This window comes from Branchiostoma belcheri, unplaced genomic scaffold (genome assembly GCF_001625305.1).
Source record: "Branchiostoma belcheri isolate BF01 breed outbred unplaced genomic scaffold, Haploidv18h27 scaffold73, whole genome shotgun sequence".
In the NCBI taxonomy this organism is placed as follows: domain Eukaryota; kingdom Metazoa; phylum Chordata; class Leptocardii; order Amphioxiformes; family Branchiostomatidae; genus Branchiostoma; species Branchiostoma belcheri.
The window spans coordinates 1,646,087-1,663,225 of record NW_017804387.1 but is presented as its reverse complement, the minus strand read 5'-3'; the positions used below and the strand labels follow the sequence as shown (position 1 = coordinate 1,663,225).

Here is a 17,139-nt window from a genome sequence, read left to right as displayed (position 1 = left end):
AGTCAAAGGAGTAGGCAGTTGTGCAGATGCTGTCCACTAGTGTATAGTCAGGGGAGTAGACAGTTTGTGCAGATGCTGTCCACCAGTGTATAGTCAGAGGAGTAGGCAGTTGTGCAGATGTTGTCCACTAGTGTATAGTCAGGGGAGTAGACAGTTTGTGCAGATGCTGTCCACCAGTGTATAGTCAGAGGAGTAGGCAGTTGTGCAGATGTTGTCCACTAGTGTACAGTCAGGGGAGTAGACAGTTGTGCAGATGCTGTCAACTGGTGTACAGTCAGGGGAGTAGACAGTTGTGCAGATGCTGTCCACTAGGGTATAGTCAGGGGAGTAAACAGTTGTGCAGATGCTGTCCACTAGTGTATGGTCAGGGGAGTAAACAGTTGTGCAGATGCTGTCCACTAGTGTATAGTCAGGGAGGGGAGTAGACAGTTGTGCAGATGCTGTCCACTAGTGTATAGTCAGGGGAGTAGACAGTTGTGCAGATGCTGTCCACTAGTGCACATTCAGGGGAGCAGACAGACTGGTGCATCATGGCAGTATACAGTACGAATATAACGTCTCTGTGTCATTCCACAGCCTCCGCCGTGCCCACTGTCGGCATCGCTGTCGGGACAGCTGCGGGGATAGCCGGCGTCCTCCTGATGGTTGTTGCTGTCTTCCTGGTGAGGAAGAGACGTGGCCGCGACGTCAAGGAGCAGGTCGAGGATCGTGTCGGTAAGATATCCAGGCACTGTACAGAATCTGTATAGGTAGATACTATCTCAAACATGGCCGAGGAATTGTGGAATCTGTTCTAGGTATCTGCTAAATTGATAGTCTCAGCCGTCATCCTTCTTACGAACTCTTGACTCGGTATCTGCTTTTGTTTTAATAACTTACCACAATTATGTATACATATCCAACTCCTTTACGTTTGGGACCGCTTTGTAGATACAGTTCCCTGTAATCACACATATGTGTAGATATGTAAATATTGTACGTTTGAGAATGCATCCACAGCAGCGACACCTGTGCTGCAGTGCTATGTGAACCAGTCAGAACTGCCCTGAGGAAGGTGACAGACGGTCACCAAAACACCGGCTGAATAAAAGACTTGGCTGTGTAGTCTTTTTACTCAATGACGTAATTCAATAACGGATTTTAAAGTCAGTTCCACTGATCAAATACTCCATACCCCAACATTTATAATAAGCATTTCTGTGTTCCTCACACAGTTTGGTTCGTTGCTCTAATTGTACACGGATTTTTTTTTTTATTTCAGGTTTTGACAACTACTCGTTCGAGCTCTGGGGGAAGGGCAAGACAGCCAACGTGACTCCCAAACCCGAGTAGTGGTTTTTGTGCGAGGCTTGAAATCTCAGCATGAGCGATTTTGTTAGGTGATAGACCACGTCTCTCTTCTTTTTCGTTTCTCTTTCCTTCTTCGTCTCTCCCTCTGTCTCCCTTTTACACTCACGCGTATTTCTGTTCATTCTCAATAATTCTTCCTTTGCAGTCACCAAAGCCTATCCTTCCTTCTTTAGATCTCTTTAATATCATGTAAATATAACCAAATAAAAGTAAAACCATGGTGAAACTTAGGAAAGCTGACAATCAGAAGGGCTATTTTGATATGAAAATATGTATCTGTATGGAACTGATTTTGTTTGGATTAAGAAGAAGGGCAAAATTGACGTAAATTCCACAGCATATCTCAAGGCAAATTAACGTCACAGTAGTATATTGGACAAAATTTGGATGTTTCAAAAGACCAAATCATGCCTGACCCGTGACTAAATATGCTTATTACGTTGTTACATTGTAACACAAACACGTAGAAAACGTATTCTAAGTTTTGACACAAAAAGACAAAATTTTGACACGTTGCAAGAGCTTTCTAATTTTGGACACCAAGAGACAGAAAATCGTAATAAACGTGTCCTAACATCGGAAACAAAACAAAATTATCAAAAACGTCTCCTAGCATTTAACACTAAAAGGAAAATTTCCACAAATATTTAGAAAACGTCAGCAAAAAAATGCCGGTTAAGGGAGCTTCCTGGTACCATTACTGCCCCCACAATGTGTGGCAAACTTTGCGGCCGACATGTCCAAACTGTTAGAGATCAAACATCACAGCTATGTGGCCAACATGTCTAACCTGTTAGAGATCAAACATCACAGCTCTGTGGCCAACATGTCCAAACTGTTAGAGATCAAACATCATAGCTCTGTGGCCAACATGTCCAACCTGTTAGATATCAAACATCACAGCTCTGTGGCCAACATGTCTAACCTGATAGAGATCAAACATTACAGCTCTGTGGCCCACATGTCTAACCTGTTAGAGATCAAACATCACAGCTCTGTGGCCAACATGTCTAACCTGTTAGAGATCAAACATCACAGCTCTGTGGCCAACATGTCTAACCTGTTAGAGATCAAACATCACAGCTCTGTGGCCACATGTCTAACCTGATAGAGATCAAACATCACAGCTCTGTGTCCGACATGTCCAACCTGTTAGAGATCAAACATCACAGCTCTGTGGCCGACATGTCCAACCTGTTAGAGATCAAACATCACAGCTCTGTGGCCGACATGTCCAACCTGTTAGAGATTAAACATCAGAGCTCTGTGGATAACAATTTGAAAGGCTTATCAAGTATTTGAGTTCGACATGATAGCCGTTATGCTTGCAATAGACAACCGTCAGAAGTAGTGAAGGAAATCAAAATGCAACAGGTTGGAAATATACATGTAAGTGTAGTGAGGCTGGTTGTCAAACATTGTGGAATAAAAAGATATTTTAAAAGATAAATTATTATGATGTTATGTTAATTGCTGGCAGGCCTATATAGTACGTGCTTACATTAACTTTGTAAACATTAAGCGGAATACTGCTCTTATCTAAGGCTACGAATGACTTCTTGTTAATATATATGCTAGTATATTTAACTTTCTGTGACATTTTCATTAGATGTATCTTACGTAGGTTATAAGGAGCGTTGTTTGCTAGTTGACAAGACGCCATAATGTTGAAATAACTGCGCTTTAGTGAGATGTAAACATTTCCTGGAGAGTGAGACTCAGTCTGCTTACTACAACTTAGGCCAGGTTGATTTGATTATATGGATGATATCATCTGGGTACCCCAAAATTGATGCGAGCGTGCGAATAAAAAAATCTGGCCAAAAACGTTACTTTCATTGAGAAATCTACGTGGTTTTGAAGGTTGAACAAATGACACAGAGTGTGGTTTGGCGAATAGTGTACACTTCAAATAGTGTACATTTTCGTATTTTTCGTTTGATTTAGGCATTCTATGACGTTGGTATCGTTTTCCAACGTTTTTTTCAAGTTACGGTATATATTTGCTCATTTTACAACTGTTTTAATTTGTATGATTTACACTATAGTTGAAAACTTTTTTAAACGGCCGAAAATTCATGCGCGCGCGGATGTCATTTATATAATCAAATCAACATGGTTTAATGTAACCAACAATGTGCAGGTGTTGTATTTGTTAGGAAATTATAATCTAGGATCTAACATACAGAGGTGCTGCATACTGTGTTAGGTATTATGAGGTACCTACAGATATCTCTACGTAAAAAAAATTAGAGCTACCATCATTAACTAACATGGAGAAGTAGTTTCTTAGTTACGTACAATTGTGTATGTGCAATTTGCTTTTAAAGCTTTTGAATAGACCTGCAGTTTTGGTACCACAAAAATGTGTTCGTCATCTTTGTGTCTCTCATAACTGATAGAGCCTCCTTAGCAAAACAATTAATTTCAGGTTCATTCCCATTTATCCTGCTGAATCTTGGGTTATGGTTTGGGTTAGGGTTAGGACATGGAGGGACAGGCATGTTCAACTGTATGTGGATGGTGTTCAACACCAAGGACAGGCATGTTCACCTGTATGTTGATGGTGTTCAGTACCAAGGACGTGTGTTTACCTGTATGTTGATGATGTTCAGTACCAAGGACAAACATGTTCACCTGTATGTGGATGGTGTTCAGTACCAAGGACATATGTGTTTACCTGAATGTAGATGGTGTTCAGTACCAAGAACAGACATGGTTTGGGTTAGGGTTAGGGTTAGGACATGGAAGGACAAGCATGTTCACCTGTATGAAGATGGTGTTTAGCACAAAGAACAGGCATGTTCACCTGTATGTAGACGATGTTCAGCACCAAGGACAGGCATGTTCAACTGTATGTAGATGGTCTTCAGCACCAAGCCAAGGACAGGCATGTTCACCTGTATGTTGATTGTGCTCAGCACCAAGGACAGGCATGTTCACCTGTATATAGATGGTCTTCAGCACCAAGGACAGGCATGTTCACCTGTATGTAGATTGTGCTCAGCACCAAGGACAGGCATGTTCAGCTGTATGTAGATGGTCTTCAGCACCAAGGACAGGCATGTTCACCTGTATGTACCGAGACCTTGCTTATTCCCACTTACGTCACAATGGACTGACATCTCGCGAGACTCTTGTTGAGCGAGATGTCAGGCCATATGTGACCACCCCCTCATACTTCATCAGTTTTGTAAAGCCAGCCCCAGCGAAGGTAGCGTGTGGTTTATCTCCGGTTGATCCGGCCATTTTTCAGTGATTCCGGCGGTGGCAGCATTATTCTGGTTCCATGCAGAATCCCCGCGTTGGTTACCTGGTTTAGAAGGTACTGTTGTGGTAGTGTCTCGAGGAAACATGTTTGTTGGGTGGTATTTCGGAGCGCAGGCTAGCTAAAGATTTGTCGACGTGGCAGCGCACGTGCATGCCTCGGCAGATAAGTACGTGTGCTATCCCTCTTCCTCTGGGTGACGTGTTTTCTATTTCACAGTTGCAGACTCCCGGAGGAACACTGTGGCGACCCCGAACGCGAGTACAACGCAGACCACGAGTGGAAACCAGCCCGCGGACGCAAGCCTGCCAGCGGCCGGGTACAGCCGATTTCCCGCCCCGGGCGGAACGGGAGTGTGACCCGGCGGTAGCGCTGTTGCAACCCCTGCCACCGGATAGAGCGAGCAGGCATCCCGAAGATAGTGACAGTTCTCTCGGGATCCAGTTCCGCGTTGTCGGCACTGGCCATCCCGCAGGGAGTCCCGGCACGGAACGCAGAGGCGGTGTGGGTAGGCGTGGGGTAGGAGTTTTGCCTCCGTCATTTTACGACCTTATTTTTGCGTGTGCCCGCCCCGGAATCACGTGTGTGTACCTCGGGGCGTTTCACACTTCTTTACAGTCTCGAATGTTTCCCCTTTGCGTTTGTTTTAAGCGTTGATGGCTCGTTTCCTCGGAAAATTTTGTGAAATTTTGGTCAATTTTTCCGTTTGGCCCTGCGTTTGCTAGATTGTCGGATAATCAACGGATTGGCATCGGGCTGGTAGTGGGACAACCTGAGGCCAAGGAGGTTAAACCTCCTTGCTGAGGCCTACTTCGGGGAAAGAATTTGGAACAATTTTTTCTGTTTCCTTTTGGTGTTGGCGGAGCTTCTCTGAGATTGTCGGACAGTCTCGAAGAGAGAAACTGTAGGACAGTTTCGTGTATCAGAGGTGGTAGGGACTGTCGGACAGTCTCAGAATTTGGTGTGTAAAACTGTTAGACGGTTTTATGGCATATCGTTTTGCCGGTGCTTAGAGGTTGGACAATCTCGAAGCGAGAAACTGAAGGTCAGTGTCCGGTTTCAGCAGTGGTAGAGGCCGTCGGACAGTCTCAAAGTTTATTGCGTAAAACTGTTGGACAGTTTAAGGGCTTATTTTCGCTTTCCCGGGGGATAGAGGTTGTTGGACAATCTCGAGTTTTAGATGGGAAACTGAATAGTTTCGCTCTCCCTATGCGTGGAGGTTTACGACAGCCTCAAGGGGGGTTGGAGATGGAGGGCAGATTTCGGTAGTCTTCTGGTCGTCTTTTGGTCACTTGGCGACTATCGACAGCAGGAGGAGAGGCAGTAGAGCAGTTTTCGGTGGTCTTTCCTAGCGACAATCGACAGCTGGAGGAGAGACGGTAAGACAGCTTTCGGTCGTCTTTCATAGCGACAACCGAGAGCAGAGGGTGGCAATAGGACAGTTTTCGGTCGTCTTCCATAAAGGATATCAATAGCAGAAGGGGAGACGGTGGGACAGTTTTCGGTCGTCTTCCTTTAGCCATTGACCTTTTGATTTGGCCTTGCAATGGGTCATTTTTCTTTGTTTTGTACGTCGTATGGAGATGCGTACATGCATCGTAAACGCATAGGAAGGCGCTTTGAGTAGTACAATTTTTCGGTTGTATGTATTTGAGATAGCTACCTAGTTTTGGAATTTTATGGCTGGCTAAGCCCTAACTCGTGGACCGTGCGTGCTTTCCCCAGGGTTTGCCGCCACCATATAGCTTCGGCTCGTGGCCCGGGAAGCGAGCGAGGTCCCCTCCAGACCTAAATTTACTTAAGGTAGCCGACATATTTGAGTAAACGGAAGGGTTACCGAAGAGAAACCGAAGGAGATGTACCCGTACCCGTACCCGAGAGTTTGGGGTACACTTGAGGATGAGATAAGATTGAAGTGCTTTAGAAACAGGTGTGTATGCAGGATACCAGCATCACGTATACCGTCATCATCCCAGTTTGGAAAGCAGGCGCAAGTAGCCCTTGAGCCACTGAGGCTCTGGGAAGAGAGGGTGTCGGCTACCAGTGGGTAAATGGGTCTGGAACGGGCCCCGCTCCTTCACGGACCACGGCCAGTAGTACAAGAACTGCTGGCAAGCTTGTTGCGAGCGAGGGCTCAGTGACTACACTTCTGGGACTCAGTAATTGTGCCCCAGGCCGGCGAGTTCCACAGACATTAAATCGAGATTGAATAAAAAGAAAAGAAGACTACCCTCTCATGGTGTGTCTACGTATCTTGGCCTACTGAGTGTCTTTGCCTTACGTTACACTTAGAGTAAGGAATGGGAGAGGAGAGAGTAAAGAATGGGAAGGATAAGGATTGGGGGATAATGAGGAAGAGGTTTGAGAGTGAGCCTATGACAGGGGATAAGGTACCCGATCACTGTAGCGTAGCCGAGGTCTTTTCCACCCAATCCTTAATCGATCACCTTGGCGAGAGTGGAAATATATAATTATTCCCACTTACGTCACAATGGATTGACATCTCGCGAGACTCTTGTTGAGCGAGATGTCAGGCCATGTGACCAACCCCTCATACTTCATCAGTTTTGTGAAGCGGGGCGACAGAGAGAAGGTAGCGGGGTTAGCGTACAACCCGTCTCGTGAGTAGCCTGGTAACTAGAGCGACGTGAACTCGGCGCGACGAGTACAGGACGTCAGGGTAGATGATGTAGACACACTGATGGCTTTCATTAAGGGTAGGCGGGGAAATTCAATTTCTTGACCGGTGGCGTCATGGGAGGCCCACGCCTGGCAGCTGGCCATCGATGCCGCACGCACTGGCGGGTCAACGTCGGGAGGTACGAGTATGAGCCGCCAGGTCGAGGTACTAAGTAATAGAGGGATGGACGAGGAAGAGGAAAAACAGGAACAGCTAGAGATAGGTCCTCGGGTGTAGGTGGCGTATGTTTAGTCAAGGTCGGTATTAAAGGCCGGGGTAGCGAAGCACCCCCAAGTCGACCCTAATGTTCAGTACCCAGACTGTCTTTAGGGAAGAGGACGCAAGAAAGAAGAAGGCTGGACGGAAATGAGCGGGGACGCAAAATACCCCCCCCCCCGCCCACCCTACACTCACTGTGAGAGTCGCATGTATGACAGGGAGTAGACACTCGACACTAGCTCGCCGAGGTCTTTTCACCCAATCCTTAATCGATCACCTTGGCGAGAGTGGAAATATATAATTGATGTGATCATGAACCCAACATATGAATTTACTGTATATGGCATACAGTGAATTGTACTACGTCGTGATTATTGAAAAGAGCGTCCATATAGAATATCCCACGTTCACAGTCTAACTGCACTGTTAATCTACAAAAAGCAAACAAACAAACAATGGTGTTGTTTCGTCGTAGATTATTGAAACGTTTTGACCATTAACGTTAACGTTACACTGACAGAAAATGAGAAGATAAACTTACTGAAAAAAGACTAATCTTCGCTTTCTTTTATAGATCTTTACTAAAGGAGATTTAAGACAGACCTTCTTGCTTGACTCAAAACACGTCTGGTTCTGACCGTTAGGCCACAGCACGTAAATTCCAAATCTAATGCGAGCGGGCAAAAAAAAACAAAAAAAACAAGGCGGGCCGAAAACAACAAGGTTCCTACATTTTAAAATTTGGCCTCAATCATTGTACAAATGGTTTTGATTCAGTAGGAACATCACATATACACAGCCAGCATCACATATCACTGCAGCACAGTAAGATACAAAACATTAAATCAGAGCCTTGTCTTGTCTCCTCGCTTCATAGTTATCTGCCATCCACCTTCCGGCATGGCAACAGACATCTTTGCCCATTTTTGGCATGCTGACCAATGTCAGAAGGCAAACAAATTTCTTGTTGTCTTTTTCTCCAAAATCAGGAGAAAATTGATGCGCGCGCTGATGTCATCCATAAAAATTACTTGCTGTGGCCTTACTTGCAGACTTGTTACCTCCATAAAAAAATGGAGGTATTGTTTTTGGTGTGTCTGTCTGTATGTATGTATGTCTGTCTGTCTGTGTGTGTGTGTGTGTGTGTGTGTCTGTCTGTCTGTGTTTCCGCAACTTTGTGGTCAGCATAACTTTAGTACGCCTTTATGCATTATGATGATATTTGGTATGTTGGTAAGTCTTAGGAAGACAAACGTCAAGGTCAAATATGGGCCTACTGGTGGATGACTTTGGTACTGCAGCAGAAGTTCCGGTTTTTGTATCTTTTGTCCTGAACATGCTATGGTCTTGATGTTTTGGTGACAGATTGCTTTTCCTGTCAGAAATAAGTGGTGTGAGTTTGGTCCCCCTAGCAGCTTGTTCTGGAACTGCAGGGCACTTTCTGGCGAAATGTTTAAAAGCCAATAAGTCCAGATAGGAACAACATATTTTCATAATTTTTGGTGTGTAGGTAGCTGAGAGAGAGATGTACATGATTAAATGCAAATTATGCTAATGAGGACTTTATTTGCATAATAAATGAAGAAATTCTATAATTACAGTGTTTTACATTATACTACTTTCATACATGTAATGTATGTAACCTATGGCAGGCAGAACATCAACAGATACTAATTATGCAAATGATGATCTAATTTGCATAATTTATGCAAAAATTCTATGATTTCTTAATGGTGAATGATGGGAATGTCATACTTGGGACATCTGTAACTTAATCAAAAGTTAACATACATCATGATGCATATATCATGTTAATGCTGAGGTAATTTGCATAATTAAAGAAGAAATTTACATTTACATATTAAGCCCATATTTCATGGAGGTATGAAGTCTCGGAATTCTTGTTGTAGCTGTGACGAACTTCAGTGTTCCCTCCACTGATCATGAACGACCCGTTTCAAAAGAGCTCTTTAATTTTTCACTCACGATGTGCAGGTCACACCCCGAATAATTAATGAGCGTTTTTGTTGTTCCGATGTTTTTCAGTACTTTACCCTAATCTGTGGTCCGAGTGAAGCTGACGAATTCGTTGGACGGAGAATAAACGGTTTAGCAGATCCGAACGACAGACTGTTCAGCTTTGGAGTTTTTGTTTATTATAAACGCTCATTGACTTTTCCAGACCGTCGATATTGGCGTATGCTAAATACGCAGCCTCGTACCGTGTCGTACAACATCAAGTCGCAAGGTGGCGTCGTTGTCACGTTACTGTAATGAACGGCAGATTTCTGACCAGGCGCTCCAAAACATCGTCTTAAAAGCCTTTTATATTTTAAAGAAGGATACACACGAGGTGTAGAACAGCATCTGACATGTAAATATACCTTTCTGGTGTCACTATCCATTGCTAATAAAAGAATATGATCCTGTCATAGGTGTTTTCCATGGGGGATTACCCGTCGTCATCACTTCCGCATTCACGAATGATCGAAACTTGCGGGTTCCTCACAGTGTGAAGACTGCTGCGCCGTACAGATCGCAACAGCAGACGTTTCGTCGCAATATTTACACCTATAAGGCTGTAAGGGAGGCTGGGAAATCTTCCTGGCAACTGCGAAGTTAGACTGGACCTACAGACAGGTAGGTGTTCTACGCTAGGGTTCGGTCGATGGGTGGGAGGGGTTGTTTGTTACTATTAGCATTGTACCATCCTGGTTAGTTTACGTCCGCTCCAACGTACAGTCGCAAGTGGTTGATCTTGGTATATAAGTCGTACGTACTATTGAAATGCTTTGATCATGGACTCCAAACAAGTAATATGGACAATCCAAATGCCTGATTCTATAGCTAACATTATACTGTTATCAACTTCTTTTACTACATGTACTAGGTTTAGTCTGTATATTCATGGTGTACTTTGTATTGATTGATTTGTGAGCGGTTCTGAGTTAGCCATTTCTCGGAAGCGCCATTCTGTGTGAAACAATAGCTGGGTCATGGTTAGGCCACACCAAGTAAATGTTATGGATGACGTCCTTTGGAGACCCTAAATCTAATGCGAGAGGGCGAAAAAAAACAAGAATGGCAAAAATCAATGCGCGCGGACGTCATCCATAAAATTTACTTGGTGTGGCCTTACTTTAGCCCACCTGTTTGCAGATCTAGTGTAAACCACACCTGTTGTTATGCGGTGTTCGGAAAGGAAAGGGAAGGGACGGTACGTTAACTTCCGTGCCGTGTAATGATATATACAGTAACCTTATGATACATATTTAGGCTACCCGTTTAAAAGAAAAGCCTAGAGTGAGATATTAAAGAAAGGTTTATAAAATGGAAGGGCGGGATGCTGTCGGGGTTTTAGAGTATATGGAGGTTGCAATTAAAATGGAAAGAAGAAAAAGAGCCTATAAGTAAATACTCTACTAGGCACCTGACCCCATTGAAATTTCACAAAGAATGTGTTCTCTTGTTTTCACGCATTTATAAATGTATGCCCTTCCTAGACTTCCTAACGTTAAGAAGTGTGAGGCGCTCGACGGTCACCGTCTCCTCAGAGATATGATTTATTGATTACGATTTTGATTTATTATGTAAACTATACGGTAAACATATTGTTTTTGATACGTTTCCTCTTCTTCTCCAAACCAAAAAGGTCAATGACCTGAGCCAGACTGTTTGTTACCATGGTACCTTGGTAACTAGTGTTGGGTTACCGGTACATCATGTTGCAATTTTATGACATGAGGGATTTAGACTCCTGTCTGACCATAGACATGTGTATGAATGTGTTTGAGTAAGAATTAATAGCAGAGCAGACCATATGCGAAGGTAAACATTATGCATTTGCTTTGCAAATGTTGCCCTTCTAGTTTTCATGTACTTGCAATTAGCCTACAGGCAAGGACTTGCAATAAACTGTCTCCATTAGGCCATGTTGATTTGATTATATGGATGACATCCGCGCGCGCATGAATTTTCGGCCGTTTTAAAAAAAAGTTTTCAACCATACTGTAAATCGTACAAAACAGTTGCAAAATGAGCAAAAATATACCGTAAGTTACAAAAAAAAACATACAATGTCGTAGAATGCCAAAATCAAACGAAAAAAAAGACGAAATTGTAAAGAAATGAACTTGAAGACTAGATTACTCGCCAAACCATATTCCGTCCCATTTGTTCAACCCTCATGACCACGTAGATTTCATAATGAAAACAACTTTTTTTTTTGCAAAACTTTTTTTTTATTCGCACGCGCTCATCAGTTTTGGGGTTCCCAGAGGATGTCATCCATATAATCAAATCAACATGGCCTTATTGGAAACCTGGCGTCTCTGACAGCGTCCCGCAGTACTGAAGACGAAGATGGCGGACCCCAGACGGGACATGTACGACGCCCTCACAAGGCTCCGGCAGCACATCGGCAGCGGGAGGCTCGTGCTGTTCGTCGGCGAACAACTGTCAGTACTCCCGCCGCCCGCTAGGCTGGACCACTGGTGGCGAATACAGGTGATTAGTAGCCTCTATCAGAAATAGCAGAAGTTGGCCTAATAGGGAGATATGCACGCTAGGAGGACCGCTAGTTATATATAGTACAGTACTCCCTCCGCCCGCTAGGGTGGACCACTGGTGGCAAATACAGGTGATTATCAACCTATATATACTTATTAAAAATCTCCAAGCAGATCTTTTGGTGGGAGAAAGACGGTATCAAATTTGCCAGCCTGTATCCATTTCCCCTGCAAATGGATATATACAGGATGACAAATTTGATACCGTCTTTCCACCACCGAACTATCTGCTTGGAGATTAGCCTCTATCAGGCTTCTGGAGGCGGATGGAAAGAGTATAAATAGGCCATTAATAGAAAGATGACATCCCAGCTGGACTTGGTCTTGGATGAAGAAAGAAGAAAGATATATGAAGAAAGCAAGAAACTCGTCACGTTGTTCAAAACAATTCGTCTTTTTTTTTTTAGCTTTCTCCGAAACGCTTTTCCTGACCATATACCCTGTTGCTTGAGTAACTGTTTTTTTTCGTATCTTATTGCCTGGATGTCTAACCTCCACCGACGTTTTTAATTTTTTAGCTTTTGTTTGTTGTTATAAATAATGATGGAGTGTCTTTTTATCGCTGTTTGTTCATTTAGGATTATCCTCCCGTTCAGAACGGCATCAGTGGTCTGACCCAACTTGAGTCCGACTTCATGAAAAACCTTCCCCAGCGGCCGGCCAAAGTGCATAACGTCCTCCGCACCCTGGGAACGTTCCCGCTCATCCTCACGACCAATCAGGACGAACTTCTGGAGAGGCTGCTCTGGGGACGAGGAAGTCTGGGCTCTGCCTTGGGAGAGAAAATTCGACTCGACCAGGTAATATGTCGGATTGAATGAATGAATGAATGAATGAATGAATGAATGAAGATAATGGAAATGATCAATATCTTGCCTCGTCTCAGAAATAAGTAGAATCAGAATTGGATTTGTTTGTTTATTTGATAGATCTCCATTAGTGATTATATACATATACTGCAATATTCATCCTGGAGTCATAAAAGTTACAAATACATATTATTACAAAGCTATTAACACATAATTAACACTTATCATAACACTCAGAATACGTACAACCTTAGTACAACTGTTAGTTACCTAACCTATCCTTAACTAGTCTACATGTATATACAACAAATGACAATGTAAAAGGGGAAAATTGGATATCGATTTTCTTCGAAAATATTTTCTAAAAACACAAGATGTTTAAGGTGTCTTAGATGTGAAAATCTTCCTTGTTCCAGGTCGGGCAGGTGATGAAAGACTGGCCCGAGCTCCACCGGCACCTGATCGTCAAACTGTTCGGGGACACCAGCTACACGGCCCGCTGCAGCGTACGTCTTTCTATCGTGCTTTTTGTAGTATTTTAATACCTTCCTTCCTTCCTTCCTTCCTTCCTTCCTTCCTTCCTTCACTTCCTTCCTTCCTTCCTTCCTACCTACAAGAAAGAATATCCTCCCACCCGTATCGGTACCTTTAAAAGTGCTAGTCGATTGAAAAGAGGTTACAATCTATTTATCGAGTCAGAAAACATATAGAAACTCAAAATGAGCAATTTCTTAGGAAAGGGCAGTCCCATGGCCTTTTGAAGATGTAGGGTGAGTGGGTTGTGAATCCACTGTGTCCAGGGCATGGTATTGGAAGGTGGAGCCCACCCTCTCCTTCTACCATCTTTTAACCTCCCCAACCGAAGTCAGGTACCCATTTTACACCTGTGTGGAGTGAGTAAAAGTCTTGTACTTGACGTGCCTCCCTAAAGGACTCAACCAGGAATGTCACGGATCGAACCCTTGACGTTTTCTTCTCGTGTAAGCTAACGTAGCCACTTGGCCATTCGATACAATTATTAGATGTTTGATGAAACGATGCTGTTTATTTATGAATATTTTCTAAAAATACTACAACAGGAAGAATCTCGACAGTTCCTTGAAGACATCCTGATTGGTGAACCTGGCCGTGAGGTTGCAGCTGCGGAGTTTCTTGCCAAAGTGTTCCAGGAGAGGCCGGTCCTGTTTCTGGGCTGCGACTTACAGCATGACTTCTACAAACGCCTCCTGGCGAGATTCGTCAAAACTGCTCCGGTAGGAATTGTCTTTGGTCTCAGCAACACAACAACACAGGATTCATTTCAGTGTTACATTTCATACACGTACACCACGCGCACACACATGGTGTGAAGGCTTTCTGTAGTCAAACGTGGAACTAGGAAATGATTAGTACATTAGTACTCCGTATGTTGCTTGCTATAAAATTAGCTCTTTTTGTGGTATAAACAAAATCGTAATTTCGAAATAATCATCATCATCATCATAGCTTATCGCTGCAGCCAACAGTCATAACAGCCAGACTGGCAGAAGATCGTCAGCGGTGAAAAACCTTTACCAAACATTACCAAACATCGGCTGACTAAGCTATGGGAGTGAGTGAGTGAGTGAGTGAGTGAGTGAGTGAGTGAGTGAGTGAGTGTGAGTGAGTGAGTGTGAGTGAGTGAGTGAGAGTGAGTGAGTGAGTGAGTGAGTGTGTGAGTGAGTGAGTGAGGAAATGAGTGAGTGAGTGAGTGAGAGTGAGTGAGTGAATGAGTGAGTGAGTGAGTGAGTGAGAGTAAGTGAGTGAGGAAATGAGTGAGTGAGAGTGAGTGAATGAGTGAGTGAGTGTGAGTGAGTGAGTGAGAGTGAGTGAGTGAGTGAGTGAGTGAGAGTGAGTGAGTGAGTGAGTGAGTAGCAGCTGCTATTCAAACTAACTTGAGGTAGCAGCAGCTAGCAGGCAAACTAGTTGTACATTTATTTTCTTAATATTGTTCTATTTACGGAAACATTCCCACCCCTCACCTCCTCAGATTGACCACTACACGTTTGAGTCGTCCGAGACCCGCGGCTGTCCACACCTCGGCAGCCTGGTCTCCCTCAAGGCCAACCTGGAACTCTGGGAGTTCGTTCAGTACCTCAGTACTGGGAGGATGGAGGAGAATATTCAACCGGGACAGGTAAAAAAAACACTAGAACACTTTGAGAAAAAAATCTGTCATGGATTCTTGTTTCTGTGGTTGACGTTATTTACAAAATGTTCTAAATATCTGACTTTGAGTCGTAAAAGACGATATATCCTTAACTTGTATTCAATACCTTGAAAATTTGGTGTACTTGTACCTGAACAAGAATGCACCACTGGATACCATTTTCTACACTAAAGGTGCATAAATTGCATGTCAAAGATAGCAATTTCGACAATTTAGCAAAATCAGGACAGCTTGTTTTTGTATCAAGATAAGCAAACACTCATATAAAAATAACAATTTACTATAAAGGCAGTTGGCTCATGTATTAGTTACGAATAACATATGATTGACACTACGGTTTTTAATATTTGTATATCTATACCACTCTACATGTATTTTGCTATGACCTATGTGACATGTACGTGATATATGTTCAACATTCCCACAGGTGTATGAGAAGTCTTATCTGGGCACACAGCGGGAAGAGTACCTCCTGCAGCAGCTGGCTCTGGAGAAGCAGGCCTCGGAGATCGTCTTCCACACGTCCACCATCACGAACGCGCTGGCCACGGACGACGCCTTGGAGTTCATCTCTAAACCGGCGCTACAAGACATCTACAGCAGCGACCCCTTTGGTAAGGGCGTGGTATTGCACCAAATACTAATATCTTTGCTCTGTGGGGTAGTACGCTTGCCTGGAGTTTAGGTGTACGATGGCAGAACTGACTCATATAACGTTATATATATATTAGTAGTCGTGCATGTGTCCATTCCTAAACCGGCGCACCAAGACATCTACAGCAGCGACCCCTTTGGGAAGGGCGAGGTATCGCACCGAATACTTGTCTCTTTGCTCTGTTGGGTAGTACGCTTGCCTGGAGTTTAGGCATACGATTACAAAACTGAGTTTTGTTTTGTATAGTCGTGCATATGTCCATTCCTAAACCGGTGCTACAAGACATCAACAGCCGCGACCCCTTCGGTAAGGGAGCGGTATCGCACCGAATATTAGTATCTTTTGGGTAAACGCTTGCCTGGAGTTTAGGTGTACGATGGTAAAACTGAAGGTTTTCTTATATAGTCTTGCATGTGTCTATCTCTAATGATACTGCATTAGACATCTACAGCAGCGACCCTACTATAACACTATGTGGTGAAGCCATATTGTTTTTCTTCGTGTTTCTTCTCCTCCTTCTTCTCCTTTTTTATGTTTGGACAGGACAAAGTAGACATTATAAAGTTCACTCCTACTGCTACTTTGGCCTAAATATTACCTCATCCGGCAGCTTCTCTCGTGCAAAAAAACAGCTCTCACTCAAAGCAAGGAAAGCCATGTTTAGTCTCATATCTTTACGACGTTCATTTGTCTCTCCGAAGTGCCTGCTTAGAATATTTGACGCTTGTATCAAACCAATACTTCTGTATGGGTGCGAAATCTGGGGAAAAGAACCTGACAATGAGACCTCACCAATCGAAAGTTCCCATAACCGTTTCTGTAAGAATGTACTTGGGGTGCATAGAAATTGTAGTAATGTAGCAGCTAGAGCAGAACTAGGAAGACTCCCGTTAGATTTAGATATATCCCTTCGTATACTGGACACACTTGACACAACTTAATACCGATACACACCCTCTGCAAGTTGATGCACTCCTGTTACAACGTAATTCCCTGACATATAGTCGTAGACGGACATTGGTACAGCGAGTGAAGGAGATCCTCGACCACTGTGGATATTCCTACCTACTGCATATTGATAGTACAACCTGTGATCCTCAACTTATGTATAAAGTATTAAGGACAAGGCTTTCAGACATGACTACTACATTCAAACTTTCTTCCTTAGTTCGTCTGTTAATACCGGTAAACTGAGATTTAGAAAATGTAAAACTGAACACTGTTTGAAAACAATACCTAGAACACTGTGACTTCGAGCAGCGCTCCGCTATTAGTAAAATTAGAATCAGTGCCCACTCCTTGGAAATCGAAAAAGGGCGATATGTGAAACTACCTGTGTCGGAGAGAATTTGTAAATATTGCTCCTCAAATGCAGTGGAAGACGAAAATTCATTTCATCTCT

At 43.5% G+C, this 17,139-nt stretch overlaps 2 protein-coding genes across 2 annotated transcripts in view; both read left to right on the top strand.

Moving 5' to 3' along the window:
* Positions 1 to 1,332, top strand: part of LOC109485145 — a 33,989-nt gene extending 32,657 nt beyond the window's left edge. Inside the window, exons 18-19 of the mRNA XM_019788577.1 lie at positions 577 to 714; positions 1,262 to 1,332. Coding sequence (XP_019644136.1) covers positions 577 to 714; positions 1,262 to 1,332 — 209 coding nt within the window. The remainder of the gene's footprint in view (positions 1 to 576; positions 715 to 1,261) is intronic.
* An 8,669-nt stretch (positions 1,333 to 10,001) lies between these two features.
* LOC109485203 overlaps positions 10,002 to 17,139 on the top strand; it is a 23,318-nt gene continuing 16,180 nt past the window's right edge. The window contains exons 1-7 of the mRNA XM_019788652.1: positions 10,002 to 10,157; positions 11,856 to 12,023; positions 12,682 to 12,885; positions 13,311 to 13,400; positions 13,974 to 14,147; positions 14,903 to 15,049; positions 15,510 to 15,696. Coding sequence (XP_019644211.1) covers positions 11,880 to 12,023; positions 12,682 to 12,885; positions 13,311 to 13,400; positions 13,974 to 14,147; positions 14,903 to 15,049; positions 15,510 to 15,696 — 946 coding nt within the window. The 5' untranslated portion in view covers positions 10,002 to 10,157; positions 11,856 to 11,879. The remainder of the gene's footprint in view (positions 10,158 to 11,855; positions 12,024 to 12,681; positions 12,886 to 13,310; positions 13,401 to 13,973; positions 14,148 to 14,902; positions 15,050 to 15,509; positions 15,697 to 17,139) is intronic.